Raw genomic sequence first — 21,554 nt, forward strand, 5'->3', positions numbered from 1 at the left:
CGACCCCTTGAGTCTAGCGGAGAAGGCAATGGCACCCTACTCAGTACTCTTGCCTGGAAAATCCCATGGACAGAGGAGCCTGGTAGGCTGCAGTCCCTGGGGTCGCTAAGCCCACTCCAGTGTTCTTGCCTGGAGAAACCCAGGGATGGGGGAGCCTGGTGGGCTTCCATCTATGGGGTCGCACAGAGTCAGACACGACCGAAGCAACTTAGCAGCAGCAGCAGCTTGAGTCTGGATACTCTTTCACCTCCTGAAGGATGACACACTCTGTCTGGGAGGTGAAGGAATGTAGGGCCTGGCTAGGTAATTGGTTGAGCTGGGAGGCTTCCTGTCTCCAGAGCAGCTATTCTAGGGACTCATTGTGGCTCCTTCTTTCTCTCATCTCTGAATACCCCACCTATCTACATACACACAGGTACAAAAAGAAAAATGAAATGGGAGCCAAATATACTGATTTTGGGGCTTCCCAGGAGTTGCTAGGGGTAAAGAACCAGCCTGCTAATGCAGGAAATGTAAGAAACATGGGTTCAATTCCTGGGTGGGGAGGATCTCCTGGAGGAGGGCATGGCAACCCACTAGTATTCTCTAGTATTGTTACTTAGAGAATCCCCATGAACAGAGGAGCCTGGCTGGCTACAGTTCATAGGGTTCCAAAGAGTCAGACACAACTGAAGAGACTTAGCATGCATACTAATTTTTATTGAAGTTTCTGGGCTTAAGGACAGAAAGTGGGTGGTGGATGATAGTTGGGATAGGAAAGAGTTGGAGAGAGACTATACACACACACACACACACACACACACACACACACACACACACTCAGGCCAGGAAGCTTGGCCCTGAGAACTACAGTTAGAGGTACAGGTAAACTGGGCTCTAATTCTAATCCTTCCCGTAAAGATGCAGGGGTCAAAGTGAACCACACGGCAGATCCAGAGCACATATCCTTCCTTGTCCAGTTTCCAGGTTCTTCCAAAAGAGTAAGTTGGATTGGATTGGTCCTAGGATGGGAGGAAGGTGGAAACAAAGAGGTGAAGTAGGAGAAAGAATTTAGGAATGAGAGAGGACTGGGAAGGCGGGCTCAGGATCCCAAGCTGGGCCTGATGAGAGGAGGTAGATTTTTCATAGAATATGGGGAATAGGCTAGGCTTTCACAGGAGGCTGCCCAAAGGAGGACAAGGGATGATGGAGATCCTTCCTTTCGAAGGGCCTGTTGTGCGTTTGACTTCAGTCAGCAGATTCTCATCGCGGACACTGCCGGACTGGTCCCTCCCAGCTTAGGGCCCAGTTCATGCGATGGTAGAGCCATCGTGGGTACAAAACGCGTCGAGAAAGTGCAGGCTGATCAAGAACAGAGGACAGAAGGGCCTGGAGGACCCTAAAAAGGTGGCCCTCCTCACGCTAGCGCTAGCGGTAAGAGGAGGGGGTTAAATGGAAACGCTGTTCTCAATGAGGGGAGGGTCCAGGTAGGCGTAGGGCAGCGCCAGGCCCCGGTTCCGCTCCTGGATGTCTCGCGAGATCTGAGCCAGGCGGTTCTGGAAGACAGCGATGCTCCGGCGCGGGGCCTCCTCTGTAAAGTGCTCGTCCGGGTAGGTGCCCAGGGGCCTCTGGGACAAAATTAGGTGTGGGGTCAGGATGATGTTCAGGGCCACAGTTGTCAACAAATGCAGTCAAGGTGGCTTCTAAAGGCAGGCGTCACCCAGCCACGGCCACTGTAAACGCAAACCCTTGAAACCCCGGAACCACCGTTCCAGCCACCTGCGCAGAGTAGCCCGCTGATCCCTAAAAAGGTCCCTTCCTGTGCCTGGGTCACTGCTCTATGAATGAAACATAACCATGTCCGTAACACTACTGAAATCAACATAAACGTCCCACCAGATATGCCCAAGAATACACAAAAGGCAACCCCTGAAGACAACCAGTTCTGAGGCGTCTCCCAGTCAGCCACCGTGCTTTCCAGCCTGCTGCTGCTGCTACTAAGTCGCTTCAGTCGTGTCCAACTCTGTGCGACCCCATTGACGGCAGCCCACCAGGCTTCCCCGTCCCTGGGATTCTCCAGGCAAGAACACTGGAGTGGGTTGCCATTTCCTTCTCCAATGCATGAAAGTGAAAAGTGAAAGTGAAGTCACTCAGTCGTGTCCGACTCTAGCGACCCCATGGACTGCAGCCTACCAGGCTCCTCCGTCCATGGGATTTTCTAGACAAAAGTACTGGAGTGGGGTGCCATAGCCAACCTCTATTCAAAAATAGCGCAATGAACTGGTCAGTCCCACCCTGTAGCAGAACAGGACTGCCCCTCTGGGCTTGACCGCAGTACACCACTAGTTCACCATCAGGGTTCCTGGGGCCAGCCTCTTAACCAGCACACGCTGCTCACATAATAAAACTGTTGCCAACAATCCTGATGTTTAAAAAATTCTTTTCCTTGTTTTATTGCACCAACAGAGCCTCCTGAAACTGTTAAATCACAGCCTTGTTTTCTCCTCTCTGACTTTAATGACTTCTATTGTTTCAACATAAGGCCAGTGTTTTCTTTTCTGAAATATCAAAACTCCATAACGGAGTTTCATCTTATACTGAGTTTTTATTAGTAATGGCCATTCTGATTTATCAAACACTTTTTCAGCATGTATTGATTGAGATGATTACATGGTGTGTTTCTTTACTGATGTAATGATGGATATTGTTAGATTTCATCAGGCTGAACCAACCCTTCATTCCTAAGTTAAACTATACTTCATCATGATGAATTATTGTTTTACTATATACTATTGGCTTTCATTGGCTAATGATATATTTTTAAGATTGTTGTAGCTAAGTGGAATGAGTTTATAATTTTATTTTCTTAATTACAGTGGACATGTTGCGAGAGCTTTACATGGACCATCACAACAGGACAACAATCCGATAAGACAGGTACTTCATCATTCCCACTTTACAGATAAAGAAACTGAGGCTTAGAGAGGCCCGATTACATATCCAAGGTCACACAGGTGGGAAATGTGGATCTGGGACTAGAACCCTCTATCTGAGACTCACTTCTCTTTTCTTAAGAGCACTGCTCTTGCCAGGTGCTGGTATCAGGGTTACCAGTAAAATGATTTAGGAAGCTTCTACTTTTTTCTATACTTTCAAGCAGTGTGAATGACTTAGGAATTATTTGTTCCTTGAAAGTTTAATAGAATCTCCCTTTACAAGGAGAGGGATCAGATCTTTTACAACCCTTTTCATTTATGTATGGTTTTCACCTCTTCTGGTATTTTGCTTTTGTTTGTTTGCTTGGGGTTTTTTAAGTTTTCCTAAAAAAATTACTTATTTCATCTAGGTTTCCAAATTTGTTTGCATAAAACTGTAAGTAGTATTTTCTTCTAATTATTCCATTCTTCTCATACCTTTTCCATTCCTGATGTTGTACATTTATGTTAATTTTTTTCTTGATTTGAATCATCTCTGGTTTCTTTATTTTATTGGTCTTTTCAAAGAATCAGTTTTATGTCTTATTTACCAGATCAACATCTAATTTCTGAAACTATAGTGTCACTATTGATAAAGCAGAGCACAGAAATCTGAATGACTGGGTTCAATGCCTAATTACTAGTTGTGACCTTGGGCAAACTGCTTGGTGTCTCTGAACCTCAGTTTTCTGCCCTGTAAAATGGAGCTACCATTTATTGAACACTTATACGCCAGTCACTGTATTAAGCATATTAAATATAGCCCCTTACTTATATTTGTATTTTGAAATAGCGCACATAAGATTTAATGACTGACACATGATAGATCCTCAGGAAGTGATAGGTGCTGTATATTATTGTTGTTATCCTTATGACTTTCCGGGTTAGGCGTCCCACTGGCTTATGAGAAAGGGAACTCTCCACCCTCATCCTCTTGTGTACTCTTCCCTTTCCAGTGTGATTTTGTGACTTATAATAAGAAAAATATATTTGGTTTTGTGTTTCTAGCACAGAGCTCTTAATACCCTTATAACTGCATAGTGATAGAGTGTTAAGGGTGTCTTTTGTTATTCATAATAAGCCCTTTTCAACCCCACCTGAGCTTCTGTTAACCAGGTGACTTCTGGAAATTCCCTGGGGTTGGAGGCTGGTTGCCAGAGGGATCAACCTTGTGATTAGGTTAGAACTTGCAGTCTCACCCCCCAGTCTCTGGAGAAGGGGGAGGAACTGAAGGTTGAATTAATCCCCAGTGGCCAATAATTTAATCAATCATGCCTAGGTAATGAAGCCTCCATAAAAATCCCTCATGTACGAGTTTGGAGAACTTCCAGATTGACACCCGTGTGGAGGTGCTGGGACAGGGCCCAGAGAGGCATGGGAACTCCACGCCCTTTCCCACACTCCTTGCTCTCTGGAGTGCCTCCATCTGGTCATTGCTGAGTTGTGTCATTTTAGCATGAGCCAGTCATCTAGTAAGTAAATATTTTCCTGAGCTCTGTGAGCTGTTCCCAGCAAATGATCAAAACTGAGGAGGGGTTGGTCAGAAACTCAGATGATAAGCTGGACTTGCAGTTGTCACGTGAAGGGGGTGAGGAGGGTGGAGTGGAGGAGCAGTCTTGTGGGACTGAGTCCTTCACCTGTGGGATCTGACACCTCTCCAGGTGGACAGTGTCAGAATTGAGCTCAATTAGAGGACAATTGTTAGATTTCATCACGGGCTTCCCTGGTGATGATGGGTCAGACCCACATTGACACCCATGTGGAGGTGCTGGGAGAATCTGCCTACAATGCGGGAGACCTGGGTTGGGAAGATCCCCTGGAGAAGGGAATGGCAACCCACTCCAGTATTCTTGCCTGGAGAATCCCCATGGACAAAGGAGCCTGGCAGGCTACAATACATGGGGTCACAAAGAGTCAGACACGACTGAGCAACTAACACAGAGGACACCCAACTGATGTTGAAGAACTGCTTGCTATGGGAACCACCCCCACACATTTGGTGGCTGGAAATATTGAGAGAGAGTATTGAGAGTAGTAATGTAGTGTTCTGTGAGTAGACAAAAAAAAAAACAAAAACCAGTGTTTTTCCTTTGCAATGACTGAAATGAATGTCTCCAAATCCTTGGGAAGTGAGACCAAAGAGGAGTAGCATCCGGGGACGAGTTCTTGCATTCCCAGGCGATGAGATGATAAGTTGAATCTTGTTAGGGAGATAAAATATTTGTGCCAAATGGAGTCAAGCGTGAGAAATGAGGATATCACAGCAGAGGGCTTGGGGACAAGACCAGGAGGGCAGAGGCATGACTGATGACCCAATGTGTAAATGGAGATAATGGTAATTGGTGATTCAAGGGCTGCTCCCCTGGCCTGGCCTAACTAATAGCCTCCTTGCTGTCGGTCCTGCCTCCAAAATTACCCTTCCCATCCATCTGCATAGCCACAGAAGCGCCCTTGCAAAAACACAAATTCAGCCATGTCACCCCAGGCTTAAACCCTTCAATGGTTCCCGTTTGTCTTTTGAACAAATAATTGCAGCCAAACTGGGCTGTTTATGCTCTTGCAAATGTACCAACAGACTCTCACCTTCACTTTGCTTCACTTGGTAGAGTCCTTCCCTCTGTTTAGAAACTAACCCTGCCCCTCTTTTGTCTGCCCTACACCTCCCTGTCCGAAAGGTTTCATCTTAGATGTCACTTCCTCCAAGACGTCTTTCCAGGTTTGCCTGGACTTCGTCAGGTTCCATGAGGCCCCATCCTTACCTCTTGTCACTGGGCTGTAAGCTTACGTACAACATCAAGGTTCATATCTGCGCACCAGTATCTGGCACTTGGCAGGTGCTCAAGAAGTATGGACTGAATGGAGGAATTCATGAATAATTCCTATGACACTGTGGTGCCCTTTTCCTTTCCCTGTGTGTCTCCTCAAGTAGACCATAGGATTCTTGCAGGCAGAAACTTCTCACTCAGAGTTATGTTCCCAGTGCCCAGCACTGTGTTGACACATGGGAGGGATCCGACAAATGTCTGGGTGAATGGATGAGTGACTGATGGGTGAGTAAGTGGTTGGATGGACGGATGGACAGATAGGTGGATAGACTGGTTAAACTGGTGAATTAGATGGAAGTTGTGACCCAGCCACTAAACTGGTATTTGCTTCAGTGTGTCTCTGGGGCCCAACTATCATTTCCTGAAGAAACTGAAGAACTCAAGGCAACTCAGCATAAATGCCCGATGTTGGCTCCCAAACTCGCTTGGACAGCTACCACCACCTCCACTATCCAGGCCCTGCAAATTCCCCCCAAACCCAGACATCCCACCACCACCACCACCACTCACCTGATCCTTGGGCTCTTGGCTGACCAACCAGAAGAGGAAAATATTATTACAAGTGGTATTCACTTCCGGGAGGGTGTCCAGGTAACTCTTCAGGGTGGTGGTCCCCTTGGTCTGCGGTGGGGGCTGCCTCATGGATGACGGGGCATTGGGCATCCAGGCCCCAAAGTCATGCTGTGGAGAGCCCCCCGCAACCCAACTGAGTCAGTTGGCCAAAAAAGAAGGACCATCTCCCTCCTCAACATCCCTGTTCCTGCCCCTACCATCCTAGATCTTGCAGTTGGGAAATAAGGGGGTTGTTAAAAGGGAATTGAGGAAGAGGGTGACTCAGGGTGGGTCACCCCTTGTTATCCCCCTACCCAGCGTTCCAGGACTGGGTTGTGTGAGTCACCCAGGAGGGAGGAGGACCCAGAGTAAAGAGGTCACCGAGAAATGAGCCTTGGGCTGGCCTGCTACTCCACCTGGCCACATCCTGTCCACAACAGGAGCCCCTCAGTTACTCCCTCCACAACCCAACTTGAGTCATCATTACGAGCTTGGACCAAGCTCTACTCCAGTCATCATTCAGCCCCAGTGCTGCCCTTCACCCAGTCGCCACTCCAACCCCAGCCCTATCCATAAACCCATCAGCTTTGACCCTCCCATGCTCTCAGCCCGAACTCTGGCCTCACATCCACTGCTGAGGCTAATCTTACGTGGCCCAGTGTCCCCCAGGCCCGGCCTCTGCAGCCTCACCTGCCCACTGTTGACAGCGGCATGTTGGGCAGAGCAGTTGAAGATGATTGCAGTGAGGAATTTTACCAGCTGTCCCTGGGTGCACAGCTGGCGTGGGAAGCCTAAGAGTGAGGGGAAGGGAAGAGGGTGTGGATGGAAGGGACCAGATTCCTGAGGGAAGCTCAGGACTGGGGCTCGCTGCAGGAGGAAAGAGAGCAATGCAGACTAAACATGTGGCTGCCACTGTCTTTAGACTAGTATTGGGAGTGGGCTGAGGTTAAGGATAGGGGCTTCCCAGGTAGCTCAGTGGTCAAGAATCCTCCTGCCAATGCATTAGATGAGGGTTTGGTCCCTGAGTCAGGAAGATCCCATGGAGGAGGAAATGGCCACCCACTCCAGTATTCTTGCCTGAAAAAATCCTATGGACAGAGGAGCCTGGTGGGCTACAGTCCATGGGGTCGCAAACAGTTGAACACAACTTAGCGACTGATCATCACACCAGGTTACGGATGGTCATCACCATGGTGTGGTCTCTGAACCGGGGGACTGGGATAGGACTAGAAAAAGCTGAGCCAGCAGAGGTCATAACAGACGAGCCAGGTTCAAGGGAACAGCACTTCTGTCTGCAGCTCGTTTTAGTACATAATGATAGAATTCTACCCAATTCACCAAGATTTGCCTGAGCACCCAGGAGCAGATCATCTCATCTGCTGTTGGGTTTAGTGGCAGAGACAGATGGTCAGAGAGGGTGCTGCTTATAAGCCCACAGTGATGGAAGCAGAGGAAGGTTTAAGGCCAGGGCTCGGCCCTTTGAGGAGATGGCAGGTTCAGCAATGGGGCTGGGTAGTTAGAGGAGGCTTTCCTGGAGGAAGAGAAGGGGCCTCCCTGGGTAGAATAATGGGGTGAGCTTCAAATGGAAAAAAAGAAGAGAAAGGTATTTTCAGGCTCAGCCCTTGGTCTTCTTTTCTGTGATGTCATTGGTCTCATCCAAGACTGTGGCCTTCACCACCTCTCACTGGCTGATGATTCCCAAGTTCACATCGCCCCTGCATGCTGGACTTGATAGTGGGTATAAATCTGCAGCTGCTAGCTGACACCTCTGCCTGAGTGTCTATGAGGCGTCTCAGACCTGACACCCGCCAGACCTCAAGCTTGACTCCCTACCCTGCACATTACTGAAACCTGTCCCCTGTGGCCACCAGTGGGCCCACTTCAGCGCTCTCCATTCAGTTGCTCCAGCCAAAATCTGTGCACTCGCTCCCCCTTTTATCTCACACTGCACAAGTCAGCAAAGTCTTGCAGAAGCCATCCTCATGCCATCACCTCCAGTCTCCACACCATCCCTTCTCCATCGTCTCACCCCTGGATGAATCTGACTGCTTCCACCCTTGCCTCTGACAGTTTGTTCTCCACATAACAGCCAGATTGAGTGATCCTTCAGAATTGTAAATCTAGTTATACCACCCCTACCTAAAATGCGTTGAGGGCTTCCCACCTCACTTACCTCACCATAGCCCTACTTAAACTGGTTCTTATTCTTTCTCTGACTTCATTCCCTTCCCTACTTTTCTCCTTCTCACCTACTCTACTTAGCTACACAGGTCTGCTGATTTCTTAAACCTGCCTGCACATTCCCACCTGAGGTCTCTGCACTGACTCCACCTCTGTCCTTACACTCTTGCCCTAGTTATCCACAGAACTAGCTCTCCCTTCCTTCAGTCTGTAGCAGACAGCACCTCCTAAAAGAGGCCTTCCCTGACCTCCTAACTGAAGTAATCTCCCTACCTTGACCTGCTGTATCCCGATGCTGTTTTGTTCTTCTTTTTAACCACTTGACATATTTGCTAGTTTATTATCCGTATCTCCCCACGAGAATGTTAAGCTTCTTGAAGGCCAGGATTTTTGCCTGTCATGTTCACTGCCAAACCCCAGCACCTAAAACAATACTTAATAAATATTAACAGTATTTAATAAATATTACTGGTTGAATGAAGTGAATGCACGAGAGGATAGGAAGCCAGAGTGGTCAGGCACAGAATCAGAAGCAAGGTGAGGGGACAGGGAGGGGACTTGATTGGATGTGAGGTTACAGCACTTTGCCAGGAAGGGTGGTTTCTAGGGACTATTTCAGAGGATTACTGGGGCGGTGGCCCTGCAGAATTGGTGGCGGGCGAGTAGAGAGAGGCTGGGAGGGGTGGGATAGGTTGAGAGGCAGCTGCCACGTTGCAGGAGTAGTGAGAGGACTAAGACTAGGTGGTGGCAGTGGGAAATGATGGGGACAATAGCACCAGCTACTTAACTGGATTTAGGGAGAGAGGAAGACATCAGGGAACAGCAGTCAAGATGGCACCAAGGTTTGGAGTCAGGATGACAGGAAAGAGGCTGCAACAGAGCAGATGGGGACGCTTGAAGGAAGGACTAGGTATCTGTCTGCCTGGGAGTGTGTGGGAATTTTCCAAATGTGCTGTTCATGGAGGATAGAATAAAAAAGCAAAGTCAGACGACATATGGGAATTCTTCTGTAGCGCATAATATTTTTTCCCTTTGAAATGTGGAAGCCAGAGGCATGCTGAGGTTAATGAACGAATGTGTTTTACCTGAAAACATGAGTGTAGTATAAGTGTGTGCCAGTTGGAAGAGATGTTTGTCAATCTGAAGAATGTCCTGATGTGTTAAATCAGAGACAAGTTGAATAAAGAAAGACAAGACAGTTGATCCCACTCTGTGTGTTGAATAGGAAACAGATAACCCTGAAGAGAAAAACAGCTGCCCCTGGAGGAGAAGCAGTCAGGATCAGGATGCTCCCTGATTAACAGTAGAGTTGCAAAGCACAGGGAGGGGCTGCCCTTCAGAAGATCCAAAAGAGGTCTGGCTATCACCACCTTAACCCAGAAATCACGCTTGGCGTCACTAATAGTGAGATAGCCTGACATCGCACGCCTCCCAGTATGATGCAATGTGGAGAACACAACATCACTGGAGAACATTCTTGCCCCAGACATTTAACCTTTAGATACTACTTCCGGTTGACAGACAACACAGTGTGTAGAGGAATGACAACGTGGGGAAGCAATTAGATAAATTCGGAAGACAAGACATTCTGCAGAACAACTTAGCCTTTCCATAGCCCTTGTCAGACATTTATGTGATTTTAAAAAGGGTGGAGGGGGGCTGTCCTAAAGTAAAAGAGACTTTAGAGTCAAAATGAACACATATGTCATTTGGTCCTTGACTGGCTCCAGAATCAATAGGACAAACTGAAGGAGAATGGGACAAGTAAGAGGGTAACGTTGGAGATTAATTGTCAATTTTGTTAAACGTGATGCCAGCATTGTGATTGTGTAGGAAAGTGTTGTGGGTTTTTTTTTTTTTTTTGAGATGCATATTAATTAGAGGTAAAATGTGAAATATGTGTAAATAAACAACAGCAACAACTTAATCAAATATGGCAAGATGTTAGGAACTGTATCTAGGTGGTGGGTAAACTGCATCTAGGTGGGTAAAAGTAGAGTATCATACTCTCTACTTTTCTATATGTTCAAACTTTTGTTTGGAAAAAAAAAAGCTAGAACTTCCCTAGTGGTCCAGTGGTTAAGACTCCACACTTCCAATGCAGGGGGTACAGTTTCAATCCCTGATGAAGGAAATAAGATTCCCAAGGGACTAGGCAAAAAAAAAAAAAAAATGCTTTGGAGCCCACTACAGGTAGGACTACAACAGCTGTTCATTCTGTTTCCTGGTGACCTGAGACCATGCCTCCTCCTCAGGTTTCCCCAGGCAGGAGTTGCTCTGGGTGGCCACCAGAAGTGCTGAGTCAGCTAAAAGTTGCATTCCCCGCCGCCCCCTCCCCACCCCCCTGCTAAGAGAAGACATCCCAGGCAGTGAGAGTCTCCCTCCCTCCGGCTGGGGGAACTAGAGGGTGGACATTTGTGCCACTTTGAGCCTTTCATTTTCTTCCACTCACCCAGATAGAGATGCCTTGTCTGCACTTTCCAGTGCCTGAAATACAGACCGTCACACACTGGCACCTGGGAGGTAGGCTGTGGAGAGTAGCAATGGCATGTGTAGCCCACGCGAGGCCAGAAGTCCTTCTACAGAGGACGACTTGTAGTTTTCATGTGCTGGTCTCAAGAGTGACAGTGAGACAGCCAACAAGGAAAGTTTCCTCAGGGAATGGGGAAGGGGGGATTTCCAAGTCTGGAATCAGCCATAGAGGAGAAACAGGAGAAAGGATCGTTCTGTTAGGGAAGGGTAGAGCGAGAGGAGACAGAGATCCAGGACAAACCAGAGCTGGAATCAGGATCAGGAGGCAGCAGAAGCCCTGAAAGAAAGGGGAGGTCAGAAAGACACACCCTTCCTGGAGCAAAGGGAAGACTTTAAGGAGGGGAGGGCAGTCGGGGGCATCTGCTTGCACTTAGGTTAAGCAAAGGAGGCCTAAGAGGACTGGTCAGTTGGGTCTCAAAGGCCTCTCAGGCAGTGTCAAAAGAGAGGGGAGAGCCAGGGACAGGTGACACATGTCAGTAAGGAGGAATCAGGCAGCAGCGGCACCAAGCTACTCCATGAAGCCACAAGTGAGAGAGGTTGGTGGCTGGAGGGGCCACCTGGCAGGATAGGCATAAGAGGGTATGAGAGAGAGTTCCAGAGTCCTTAGTGCTGGAGGCTGGAGATGGCTTCTACCATAAAGCAACACATCCCCAGATCTCAGCAAGTGAAGGTGAATGGGTGGCAAAGGTCGAGCAGGGACCATGTAGTGGCTGAAAGCAAGGGTGCCAGAGATGCTGGGAGCTGGCTCTGGGCCCTGCCTCTGCCACTTACTGCCAGTGCGGCCTTCTCTACGCCTTCCCTTATCTATCCAGTGGGGCTAATGATGGCATGTGCTTTAAAGGCTGCTCAGTGAATAAGAACTGGGGGCCTGGTAGGGCCAAGGGGGACAGCGGGTCATTGGGTCTGTAGCTGGGGGGACAGGGAGGGGATACCTGAGCTTTCCCGGCCCAGAAATGCCTGAGCAAAAATCTCTCCGACCCAGGCCTGTAGCTCTGAATCCTGCTGCACAGATGCATCACTGGTATAATAGTAGCCCACGATTTCTGAGACGAAGCTGCAGGAAAAAGACGTCCCTGCTCCAGCAGTGACCCTGCGTTCAGACCGGCCCCAAAATCAAGGCCCAAGGCTGCTCAGGCTAGTGCGAGTTAGCTGCCCAGAGTCCACTGCGAGTCCATGGAGGTTCAGTGGGGACCCCCATATTGAGTTGGAGCCACAGTGCCCAGGCTTCCCTCAATTCTCACCACCACTCCAGAGTCATGGGTGCTGAGGAGAGGCTGACATGAGGCCTCCCCTCCCCACCTGGGAGAAAGGAAGACCAGTCCACCTGGAGGCCCCACCCACATCAAGCTGTTGCCCCTGCCCTGACCTCTCAGGACTCCGTGTCCTTCCCGTCCTCTGCCACATTCACACACAGCCCAGGCCCTCCCCAGCCCACAGCTACCTGCCATTTCATGAGGAAGCCCAACCCCCAATTCTCACCCTTGCGCTGCCCCATACTGCGCTCTAAACACCTGAAACCCCCGAGCACCAAGGGCCCCATCCTACATGAGCGCACGGATCCATATTGTTCCCTTGGCCAGGAGGCCCTGGTGGGGCCAGATTGGCCACAGGCCCCAGGCCCACACCTCTCAATGGCCGCCCAGATCTTCAAGCCGTCATCTCGGTAATGGTAGTTGGGGATATCCAGGACACCGCGGGCCCGCAGGCTGTCCGGAAGGCAGAAATTGGTGTAGGTGAAATGGGCCAGACCGGTGCTCATGAGGTAGAGGAGGCCCTGCCTCCCAATGGACGTGACCTGAGGACACAACACAGCTGGTCTCCACGACCGCCCCAACCCCCACCCCAGAGATGGGGCTAGAGACTCAGCAGAGGGAATTTTACAGTTAATCAAGCATCCAAGACCAAGAATTAAACACCCATAAGAGCAGGACGTGGGCTGCGCAGGCTGCGGCCTTACTGCATGCGTAGGAGGTAATCCTTAGGTGTTTGGTAACTAGAAGAATGAACTGAATCCCGGGCGAGCCGGGAGGGGAGCGCCAACGCGGAGTCAGCGGGCAGGTGTGCTCAGGCTGGGGTGCCTTGCCCACCTCCAGGAGCCTTTGGAGTTGGAGCCTGATGAGGTGGGGCGGGTGGAGGGGATTGGAGGGAGGGAGGCGGGGTTGTGGGCGGGGCAGGTAGGAGACTTGGGGCGTGTGGAAAGGGGTGGGCCGGGAATGGGGAATGGGATTGGCGGTCCCATTGTGGGCGGGGCAAGGTGCCCTCAGGGGCGGAGCCCCGGGCAAGGGCAGGGTAGAGGCCGCACCTTGTCCACAAGGCCCTCAGGGTTGAGCAGCGTAGCACGGGCGATGGTGTTCACCTGCAACGTGTAGCGAGTGTGGGGAAGCAGAAGCTGCAAGTGGGATGAGGTCACAAGAACCGAAGGTCAGGGGAGAAGGCCACCGTGGCCCCCCCCCCCCACCCGAGGGTCACCCAGACCTTGTAGATAGGATGGCAGAGCGGCAGCTGACGCAGCGTGGCCATGGCGAAGGCCTCGCACAGCAAATGTGTGCACAAAAAGTGCGTGTTGTTCTCGTGCACCAGGAACTCAGAGTTGCGCACCCACGTCTTCGCCAGCAGCCAGTCCCAGTCGGTGTCAGTGGGCAAGAAGATGGGGCTGTCGGGCCCAGGGGTCTGGCAGAGCTGCATCGAGGAATAATTAGGGGGTGAGGCTTTAGAGTGATAGGTGCCCCCTGAGGCCGCGTTCCCGAAGCCTGGTCCACACCCCCTCAAAGCCAGCCGCAGGCTCACCTGGATGGCCAGGGGCACCAGCGCCCCCTGGGGGTTGAGCCACAACAGGCAGAGCGGGGCGGCCACGAACTGGGGGTGGCCGTTTATGCAGTGGACCGGGACCTCCGCCAGGATCCAGTAGTCCGCTAGGAAGATGTTGCCCCTCTGGGGAAGTTGCACGGAGCTTTAGAGTGTCCTCCGCACCCGCGCTCTGCTTCCCTCTCTGTTCTCTGTCCACTCCCACTCCAGCCTGGGCCTCAGTGACGCATGGTGCCTGCACTAAAGGCCAGTGTTGGGAATCTCACCCTTCCCAGAATGTCCGGAATGAGGTCCAGCTGAATCCTTCCTTGTGCAACCTCTCACCTGGCTTCCCAGCCTCTTGGACAAGCCAGCATCCTCTCCTCCTCTCCCCATCACTGGTCCTTCCTATTCTGTCAACTCAGATGACTTGAGTGTATTCAGTATCAATAAAATCAACACAGGAAGAGATTTCGCCAACCACAACTCCAGCCTTCTGGAGGATGCCTGAGGGCTTGACTGGGTCAAGATCAGAGACTGGGTGGGTCATCATCTTCTCCCATACCCCGAGAGTTCCTACTTCTCCAGGATTGTCCTTACTCTGTCTAGTGGCACTGCCTTTGGCCTGTCCTAAAATGGCTTTCTTTGGGCCTCAGCACCTGGGATCTTGGAGGCCCCAGAACCAGGGCAGGGCCTCTTCCTCCAAGCTGTCACATTCATGCATACCAGTTCACCAGGCCCTGTCTCATGCCTCAAGCCTGAGGCCCATCTGGGCCTTACCCATAACTATTCTGTTTAAAAGGTGCCAGGCTGGGGATGAGGCCTACAGGTTGGATGCAGCCATCCCACCCTTACCCTCCACACCCATCCCTTCTCCCTACTGGCAGCTTACCCACCTCTAACTCTGTCTGCAGGCAGGTGCCTGGTCCCAGTGAGGGAGCCACCATGTCATTGGTGATAGGCAGCTTGCTGGGCAAGCTGGAGAGGCAATGGAGCATGACAGGGTTGACGCCGTTCAGGTACTGGTACCCGAAGAACTGGTCTTCACACCAGTGCTCTCTGACGTACTCTGGGGGACAAGAGAGGGGGCCAGTTGGGCTGAAACCACTTCACTAGATCCTGCTCAGCCCAGCACTTTGCTAATCACTATGGTTTAGTCTTTCCTCCCAGCAGTCCTATGAGTAGGTGTAATTATATCTTCAGTTTAACACGGGACTCTAAGAGGCAGAGTGACTTGCTCAGTTGGGTGGCAGACTCGAACATATGTCTGGCCCCAAAGCCCAAACCTCTTGATGACAGGGGTAGGGAAGAGAGGTAAGTGCACCTGACCAGGATCAGGACTCCCTAAGTGACCCTTGACCCTCGCTCTGTCCCCACTTGCCTATTCTTGTCCCCACCCAGAGGAAGGAGAGATGGGTTCCTGAGAGGAGTCTGGGAGAGTGCCCCCAGTGAAGTCAGGAGCCCTGCCCACTGGAACCCCACAACCCAGAATTCAGCTTTTTCCCAGCATGAGGCAGAGGAGCCTGAGTACAGGGTCGAGTGGAGAGTAGACCTCTCCACCTGGCTCTGCACACCTGAAGTGAGGGTCTTGTGGCAACGCATGATATTCCGGATGTCATCCAGCTTCTTCCAGGAACCCTTGCGGTCCAGCAACCCTCGAAGCTTCATGCCCAAGGACCTATGGGAGGGGAAGTTGGGCTTGGGGCTGAGGGCTGCCATGGGCACTGTGCCCCCAGCCTAGAGCCCTGGAGGAATTTCCCTGTCCAGGGCTTGTTAAGCTGTGCCTGTCCTAGAGAACCATCTCCTACATCTCCACCTCATATCAAGACTACCTGTTCTTCTGTGTGCATCTTAGATGCAAAGTCCTTCATGAAGCATTGTCTGATCACCCCTCAAACATAGACCTTGTGTGTATCTTTCCAAAAATACCTGCTACTTCCTTCATTATATTGTGAACCCTTCATTATGTCACTACTCAAATCAACTCCTATTATACTGTGGGCTCCTTATGGCCAGGACTGGGCTGTGTTGCCCTGACATACCCAGTTTGTAACAATCGCTCACTAGCTAGGCCAAGTCAAATGGAAGGGAATGGAACAGAAGACAGGCAGGTGTGTGGCAGTCGGTCAATAAAGTAAGCTGTGGAAGGAGGCGGATGTGTCATGAAGAGTGTGGGCACCTGGAGAAGGCATGGGGGGAAGGGGGCAATAGTGACCTGACAAGCCCAGGGACAGGTTCCTGTGTGCTCAGTAAGGAGCCACTCACTCCTTCCACGAACCTATGCTGAGCGGCTGCCCTCTAAGAACCTGCTGCTGCTGCTGCTAAGTCGCTTCAGTCGTGTCTGACTCTGTGCGACCCCATAGACGGTAGCCCACCAGGCTCCCCTGTCCCTGAGACTCTCCAGGCAAGAACACTGGAGTGGGTTGCCATTTCCCTCTCCAATGCATGACAGTGAAAAGTGAAAGTGAAGTCGCTCAGTCGTGTCCGACCCTCAGCGACCCCATGGACTGCAGCCTACCAGGGTCCTCCGTCCATGGGAGTTTCCAGGCAAGAGTACTGGAGTGGGGTGCCATTGCCTTCTCCTTCTAGAGGATGGGAAAAACTCAACAGGAGCATGGTCATTAAAACAGAGGCTGAGGAGGCAAGACAGGAGAAATAAAAGGCCTTCCTTTTCCAAGGCCTGCCACTCACGTCCTTTAGGGCACCCTGCAGTCACGCCACAGTAAAGCCCAGTGACTCCCTCCCCTCCATAAATGACCAGAGACTGCCAAATGCCAACTCCTCTTCCCGCTGGACCTTCTCTGAGCCCCACACTGGCACTCCACATGGTCTCCTGGGCCCTCCCCTGCCTCGACCCACATATCCATCTGGGGACCAGCTCAGGTGATGCTAGCTTCTGAGATGCTCCTTAGTCCTGCCAGGGCCTCTCAGTGGGTCCTTGTCCTGAAACCTGAGCCCCCTTGTGTCTTCCTGTGGACACACTCAAGCTCCATACCCCGCCTCACCCCTACATCCCCTCCCACTAGTTCTTCTCCGGAAGAACGGCTGTGGCACCAAAGCCCAGAACATGAGGATCCAGGTCCTTGCCATGGCCTCCTCTGGGCCTGCTAATGCAGCAGGTAGCAGGTGGCTGAGCCCCCAGAATGACCTGGGTCTTCCCAGGACCCACCCATTCCCCCTCTCCTTTCCTCTCTCCCAGCCCAAAGCTTCAATCCCATCTGTCTCCCAGCAACCACCTCCTGACCCCTGCTCCTGTCAGGACCAGATGTCAACTGGACCCCCTCCAGCCACGTCACACTCAGAACCTCAGACTTGAGCTGCCCGTGACCCCACCAATATTAATTAACACCCACCAATATTAATTAACTGCCTTGCAGATACATCTCCCCAGGGGAGCCTGAGCCCGTAGTCCATCACAGCCAAGACTGTATCCTAATACTACAACTTGTATCCTAATACTACAACTTTTTGTGCTGGATATTAGCTTTTTTTTTTTTTTGGCTGCACTGTGCCGCCTTCGAGATCTTAGTTTCCCGACCAGGAATCGAACCCGTGTCCCCTGCAGGGGGAGCAGGGAGTCTTAACCACTGGACCACCAGGGATGTTCCCTGGATGTTAGCTCTCTAAAGTTTTCCCCTACACCTATGAAGTCAGTATGAATATTATTGTCATAAATGAGAAAACTGTTTAAAGGCTATCTGAAAATCAAGGTCATAAAGCTAGAAAGTATTGGCCAGGAAATTGAACCTGAGGTGTCCTGACCACCTCCTTAAATCTTAAAAAGACTGGCCCTCTCTGGTCCTGCTCAGCCTGGTCCCACTAGCAGTGACTGGGACCGTGCTCTGCTCAGGGTAAGTGCTCAATTAATTCTATTGGTTTGAGGACTGGAAAGAGAAGGAGAGTTTAAGAGCAAAGAGGTGATGATGGGGAGCTAGAGAAGAGTTGCTTAAAAATAGAGTGGAGATGGGGCAGGGGGAGGTGAAGGAGAGACTGGGGGTGGGGTGGATGGAGGGGAGACAGGGGCAGAGATGTAGATGATTGATCAAAGGGACAGAGGGAGAGGGAGCAGGAGTGCAGAGAGGGCAGTGGCCTCACGCGGGGATGGCGTTGAAGAGCAGCGAGGTCGTCTTGGTGGCGGAGTAGCGAATATTGGGCTCCATGTGCAGCAAGGAGGGGATGTCAATTTTCATGGGGAAGCCAGGCAGGTACTGATTCCCACTGCTGGGGAGCAGGGAAGCAGAAGGGCAGAAACCAGTCAGAGGGACCTGCAGTCCATTCCCCTTAATTCCTCCCCTCTCTCTTCCCAGAGAGTCCCCAGGCCTCTGCTCACTCCAGGTACCTTCCCTGCCCTCTCCCCTCCTCTCTGCCAGACTCCTGGGGCCATCCCCACCCATTCTGCTCCGGACACTTGAATTAAACTGCATTTGTCACAGACTATGACTCCCAAGCTGCCCAGCCAAGTCCTCACAGCAGACCCTTCACTTCATGCCCTTCCAGCTTCTTCCCCAACTCTCAGTCCACCCTCACCTGTCACCTGGGTCTGCACGAGGCGCTGTCTTGGTCAAGGCAAATTTCTTATCTGACTCCATCTCCTCAAAGCTGCTGACATCTATAATGCGGGGGAAGCCAGGGGCGTAGACTTTCCAGCTTCCAGGGGAAAGAGATTGAAGTGGCAAGTGAAGGTTAGGGTAAACAGAAGCCTTAGCTTTTAAAGACACAAATTTAAATTAAAACTCCCAGAAACCACCCACTTTCTGAGCAGGTGACAAGGAATTGAAGTATGTTTGTTTTTTTCCCTGAAGACACTGGGCTTCAGATCTGGGTAGTATTTGAGGATGGCATGAATATCCAAACTGGTTTAGAGTTGGGTTTGTGTTGAGATCAAGATCATGGCTGGTTTGGGGGTGAGGCTCAGGATGGGCTGAAGTTGGCCAATCCTAGGGACATGTCTGGTATCTGGGTCACATCAAGGACAGCTGAGGGTTGAGTGTGGATCCATTGATGGTACTGGGGACAATTATCAGTACTTGTGTTTTGGGCCTGGACTCAGGGTCAGCATTAGATTGAGGTTTAAATGAGGGTGGTGATCAGAGTTGGGCCCCCAAAGTTGGAACTGAGGTTAGAGTTAGTAACAGTCTGACTAAGGATCAGGTCAGAGTAAGATGGGAAAGAAGTCAAATTAGGCCACCCTCACCGGTAGCATTCCTGTCGGGCCTGGAGTTCCCGTTTTCTGTGATCCAGAAGGAGGGGAAGGGAGTCCTGACAAATAGTTCTTGCTGTGGGTAATGAAGATTACTCATTGGTAAGTCTCTTTTCAAATGACACCCCTCCAGCATGCCTTTCCTGAACCCCCAACCCTTGAACCCAGTCCCTCAGGGACACTGTTGTCCCCCATTCTTTGTGCATTCATCAGTAGAAAGGATTTGGGGCAGCTTTACCCCCAGATTATAACAACTCTCTAATTGTTTACATGTGTGTCTCCTTTTCAAGACTGCAAACTCCTTGGGGGCAGAAGTCACATGGTATTCATTTTTTGTATTCCCAGCATCCAGCATGGTGCCTGGCATGCACAAAATACATATTTGACACAGGACTGGTGAACAAACATGTCTTGTGAAGTGACTGGTGGATGTGTTGTGGTGACAGATAGGGATTTGGAATGCAGTCTGTGAGGAACTCAGTGTCAGCAAGGGTAATGTTCACTCACTGCACCTCACCTGACATCATCTCTCAGCCCTAAGACTCATCTCCACACTCAGACTCACCCTAGTCTTGCCTGTCTCTGGATGAGATAGCTCAGGAGATGTGGGTGTGGGAGTGGGGGGTGGGGGTGGGGGTTGGGAGGGAAAGGGGTCCAGAGACTGAAGTAGCTTCAGTCCAGCATCCTTCAAAGCCCCCCACCCAAATTCAGGAAAGAACCTGAACAGCACCTCACAGAACTTCATCCACACCAGGAAAGCCAGTACTAGTGGGCCAGGGCCTGTCCAGCTAAATTCTCTAAACATTCAGGGCTTCTCCCCAGTTGAAATTCAGTAACTCCACTTGCAGGTTAACTCCTCTCAGAGGAATTGACTCGGGAAGGAGCAGGGTGACGGTGGCGAGCATACCACCATCTCTGTGTGTTTCTGTGCGTATGACTCTGAGTGGTATGAGTGTATGTGAGTGCACACCTAGACTGGGTGTGTCTCCAGAGGGGTACATACTGCCCAGAAAGCGCCTGCATTTCAGGGTGTTCGAGGCTTGAATTTTCAGAAAGCACCTACTTGGGATCCCTGAGTTGCAGTTACCCTAACTCCAGCCCTACTGTCTACACCCTGGGCTCTGTGACAGCCAACCACCCCCACCCCCCACCGTCTCTGCTGCTCCCAGCAGGTGCTTCCGAAGCCCAGGCCAGCCCCTGCCTCTGACACACCTGTTCCTGGTCGAAGCTCGATAGTGCAGTAGCCCTCCATCCACTGGTAGCAGGGGAAGTGGGAAAGGGTGCCATCGGGGGCAGTGACGCAGATGCAGCTGCAGTACCAGGAGTCTTGGGGGAAGAACGCATAGCGCTCCTTGTGGAGCCGCAACAGCAAGAGCTCACCCAGCTCCTCTGAGCAGCGCACCTTGTACTTCTGCACCTGGGGTGGGGGCAAGAGAGCAAGCCGGTGAGAGGCGAGGAACAGCCTAAGTCATCCTGCACCTTGAAAAGTGCACCTACACCTCCGCCTTCTACACCTCCGCCTTGCCTGACAAGTACACCCAAGCTGGCTGTACCCCATGCAGTGCCTTGTCGTGAATTACAAAAAGGCATCCTTCATCTGGCAGAAGCTGCTGCAGGAGCCCTGTGTGAGCAGGGTGCATTCTGGCTCTCCCAAGCCTCCTTGGAGCCCCCACCTGATGTTGGCCATCTGCCAACAGTGCTGGGGCCTGGCAGAGTCAGGTAGACCCCTCTGGAGAAGAGGAAACCCAGGCTCAGAGAGGGCAAGCAGCTTCCCCAAAGCCCACCTTCAGTTATTGGAGAAGGAGCTAGGAAGCCAGTGGAATTCTCTGGAGCCCCTGCCTGGGTAGGATTTATGATCCCCAGGAAAGACAAGGACCAGAAAGGGGTGGCCACGAGGTCAGGGCCGGCATCCTGAGTTCTGCAGGATTTGATGAGCCCTGGGGAGAAAAACCCTCCCCTCCTTCAGGATTCCCTGTACCTGGTGGCCCTCAGGGTCGCCACCTCCCTTTCTCCTCTACTCACCGATCCAGAGGCGAAGTCCCTGCCCATGCGATCCAGTCGCTGCTTGGGGCTTTCACCACATGTGCCCACCAGTGTGACAAAAATGTTGTCCAGTGTGCCAGCCATCAGGTAGGGACCAGTGGTCACACGCACGCGGTACAGGGCCATGATGGGAGGAAAGAAGGGATGCCCCAGCAGCTGGCCTGGAGGAGGTGAGCCACAGAACAGGCAGGGCTGAGCTCCTGGGCTGCCGACCCGCGGGACCTGGTTGGGCAGGATGGGCCTTTGAGGAAAAGCCCAGCTCTCTCTGGGATGCTCTAGGGCCCACTCGCTGGCTCTCTGTCTCCAGAAACTCTCTGTTCTTGCTAGCTGCGGGCTGGCTCTTCCCACCCGCAGCCTTTCTCCCTAATAGTTGCTTGTTCGCCTCTGGCAAAACCGGTCCCTCTGACTGGCAGGACCAGGTTCACCCAGATAGCTATCAGGAGCCCGGGTCCTACTGGGAAGGGAGGGACCAGATGCCAGAGG

General features: G+C 51.5%; 1 protein-coding gene across 1 annotated transcript; it reads right to left on the minus strand.

Moving 5' to 3' along the window:
- Positions 1-482: 482 nt before the first annotated feature.
- ALOXE3 (arachidonate lipoxygenase 3) lies at positions 483-21,422 on the minus strand. Its single transcript, XM_061389715.1, has 15 exons — positions 21,051-21,422; positions 20,241-20,445; positions 19,023-19,104; positions 18,356-18,475; positions 17,924-18,049; positions 15,403-15,506; positions 14,725-14,897; positions 13,832-13,975; positions 13,520-13,723; positions 13,347-13,433; positions 12,670-12,839; positions 11,977-12,098; positions 7,022-7,122; positions 6,290-6,460; positions 483-1,607 (listed from the first exon to the last, which is right to left on the minus strand). Exons 1-15 carry the CDS (start codon positions 21,195-21,197, stop codon positions 1,428-1,430), a joined length of 2,136 nt encoding a protein of 711 aa, XP_061245699.1. The 5' UTR covers positions 21,198-21,422; the 3' UTR covers positions 483-1,427.
- Between the last annotated feature and the right edge of the window lie 132 nt (positions 21,423-21,554).

This window comes from Bos javanicus, chromosome 19 (genome assembly GCF_032452875.1).
Source record: "Bos javanicus breed banteng chromosome 19, ARS-OSU_banteng_1.0, whole genome shotgun sequence".
Classification (NCBI taxonomy): Eukaryota; Metazoa; Chordata; class Mammalia; order Artiodactyla; family Bovidae; genus Bos; species Bos javanicus.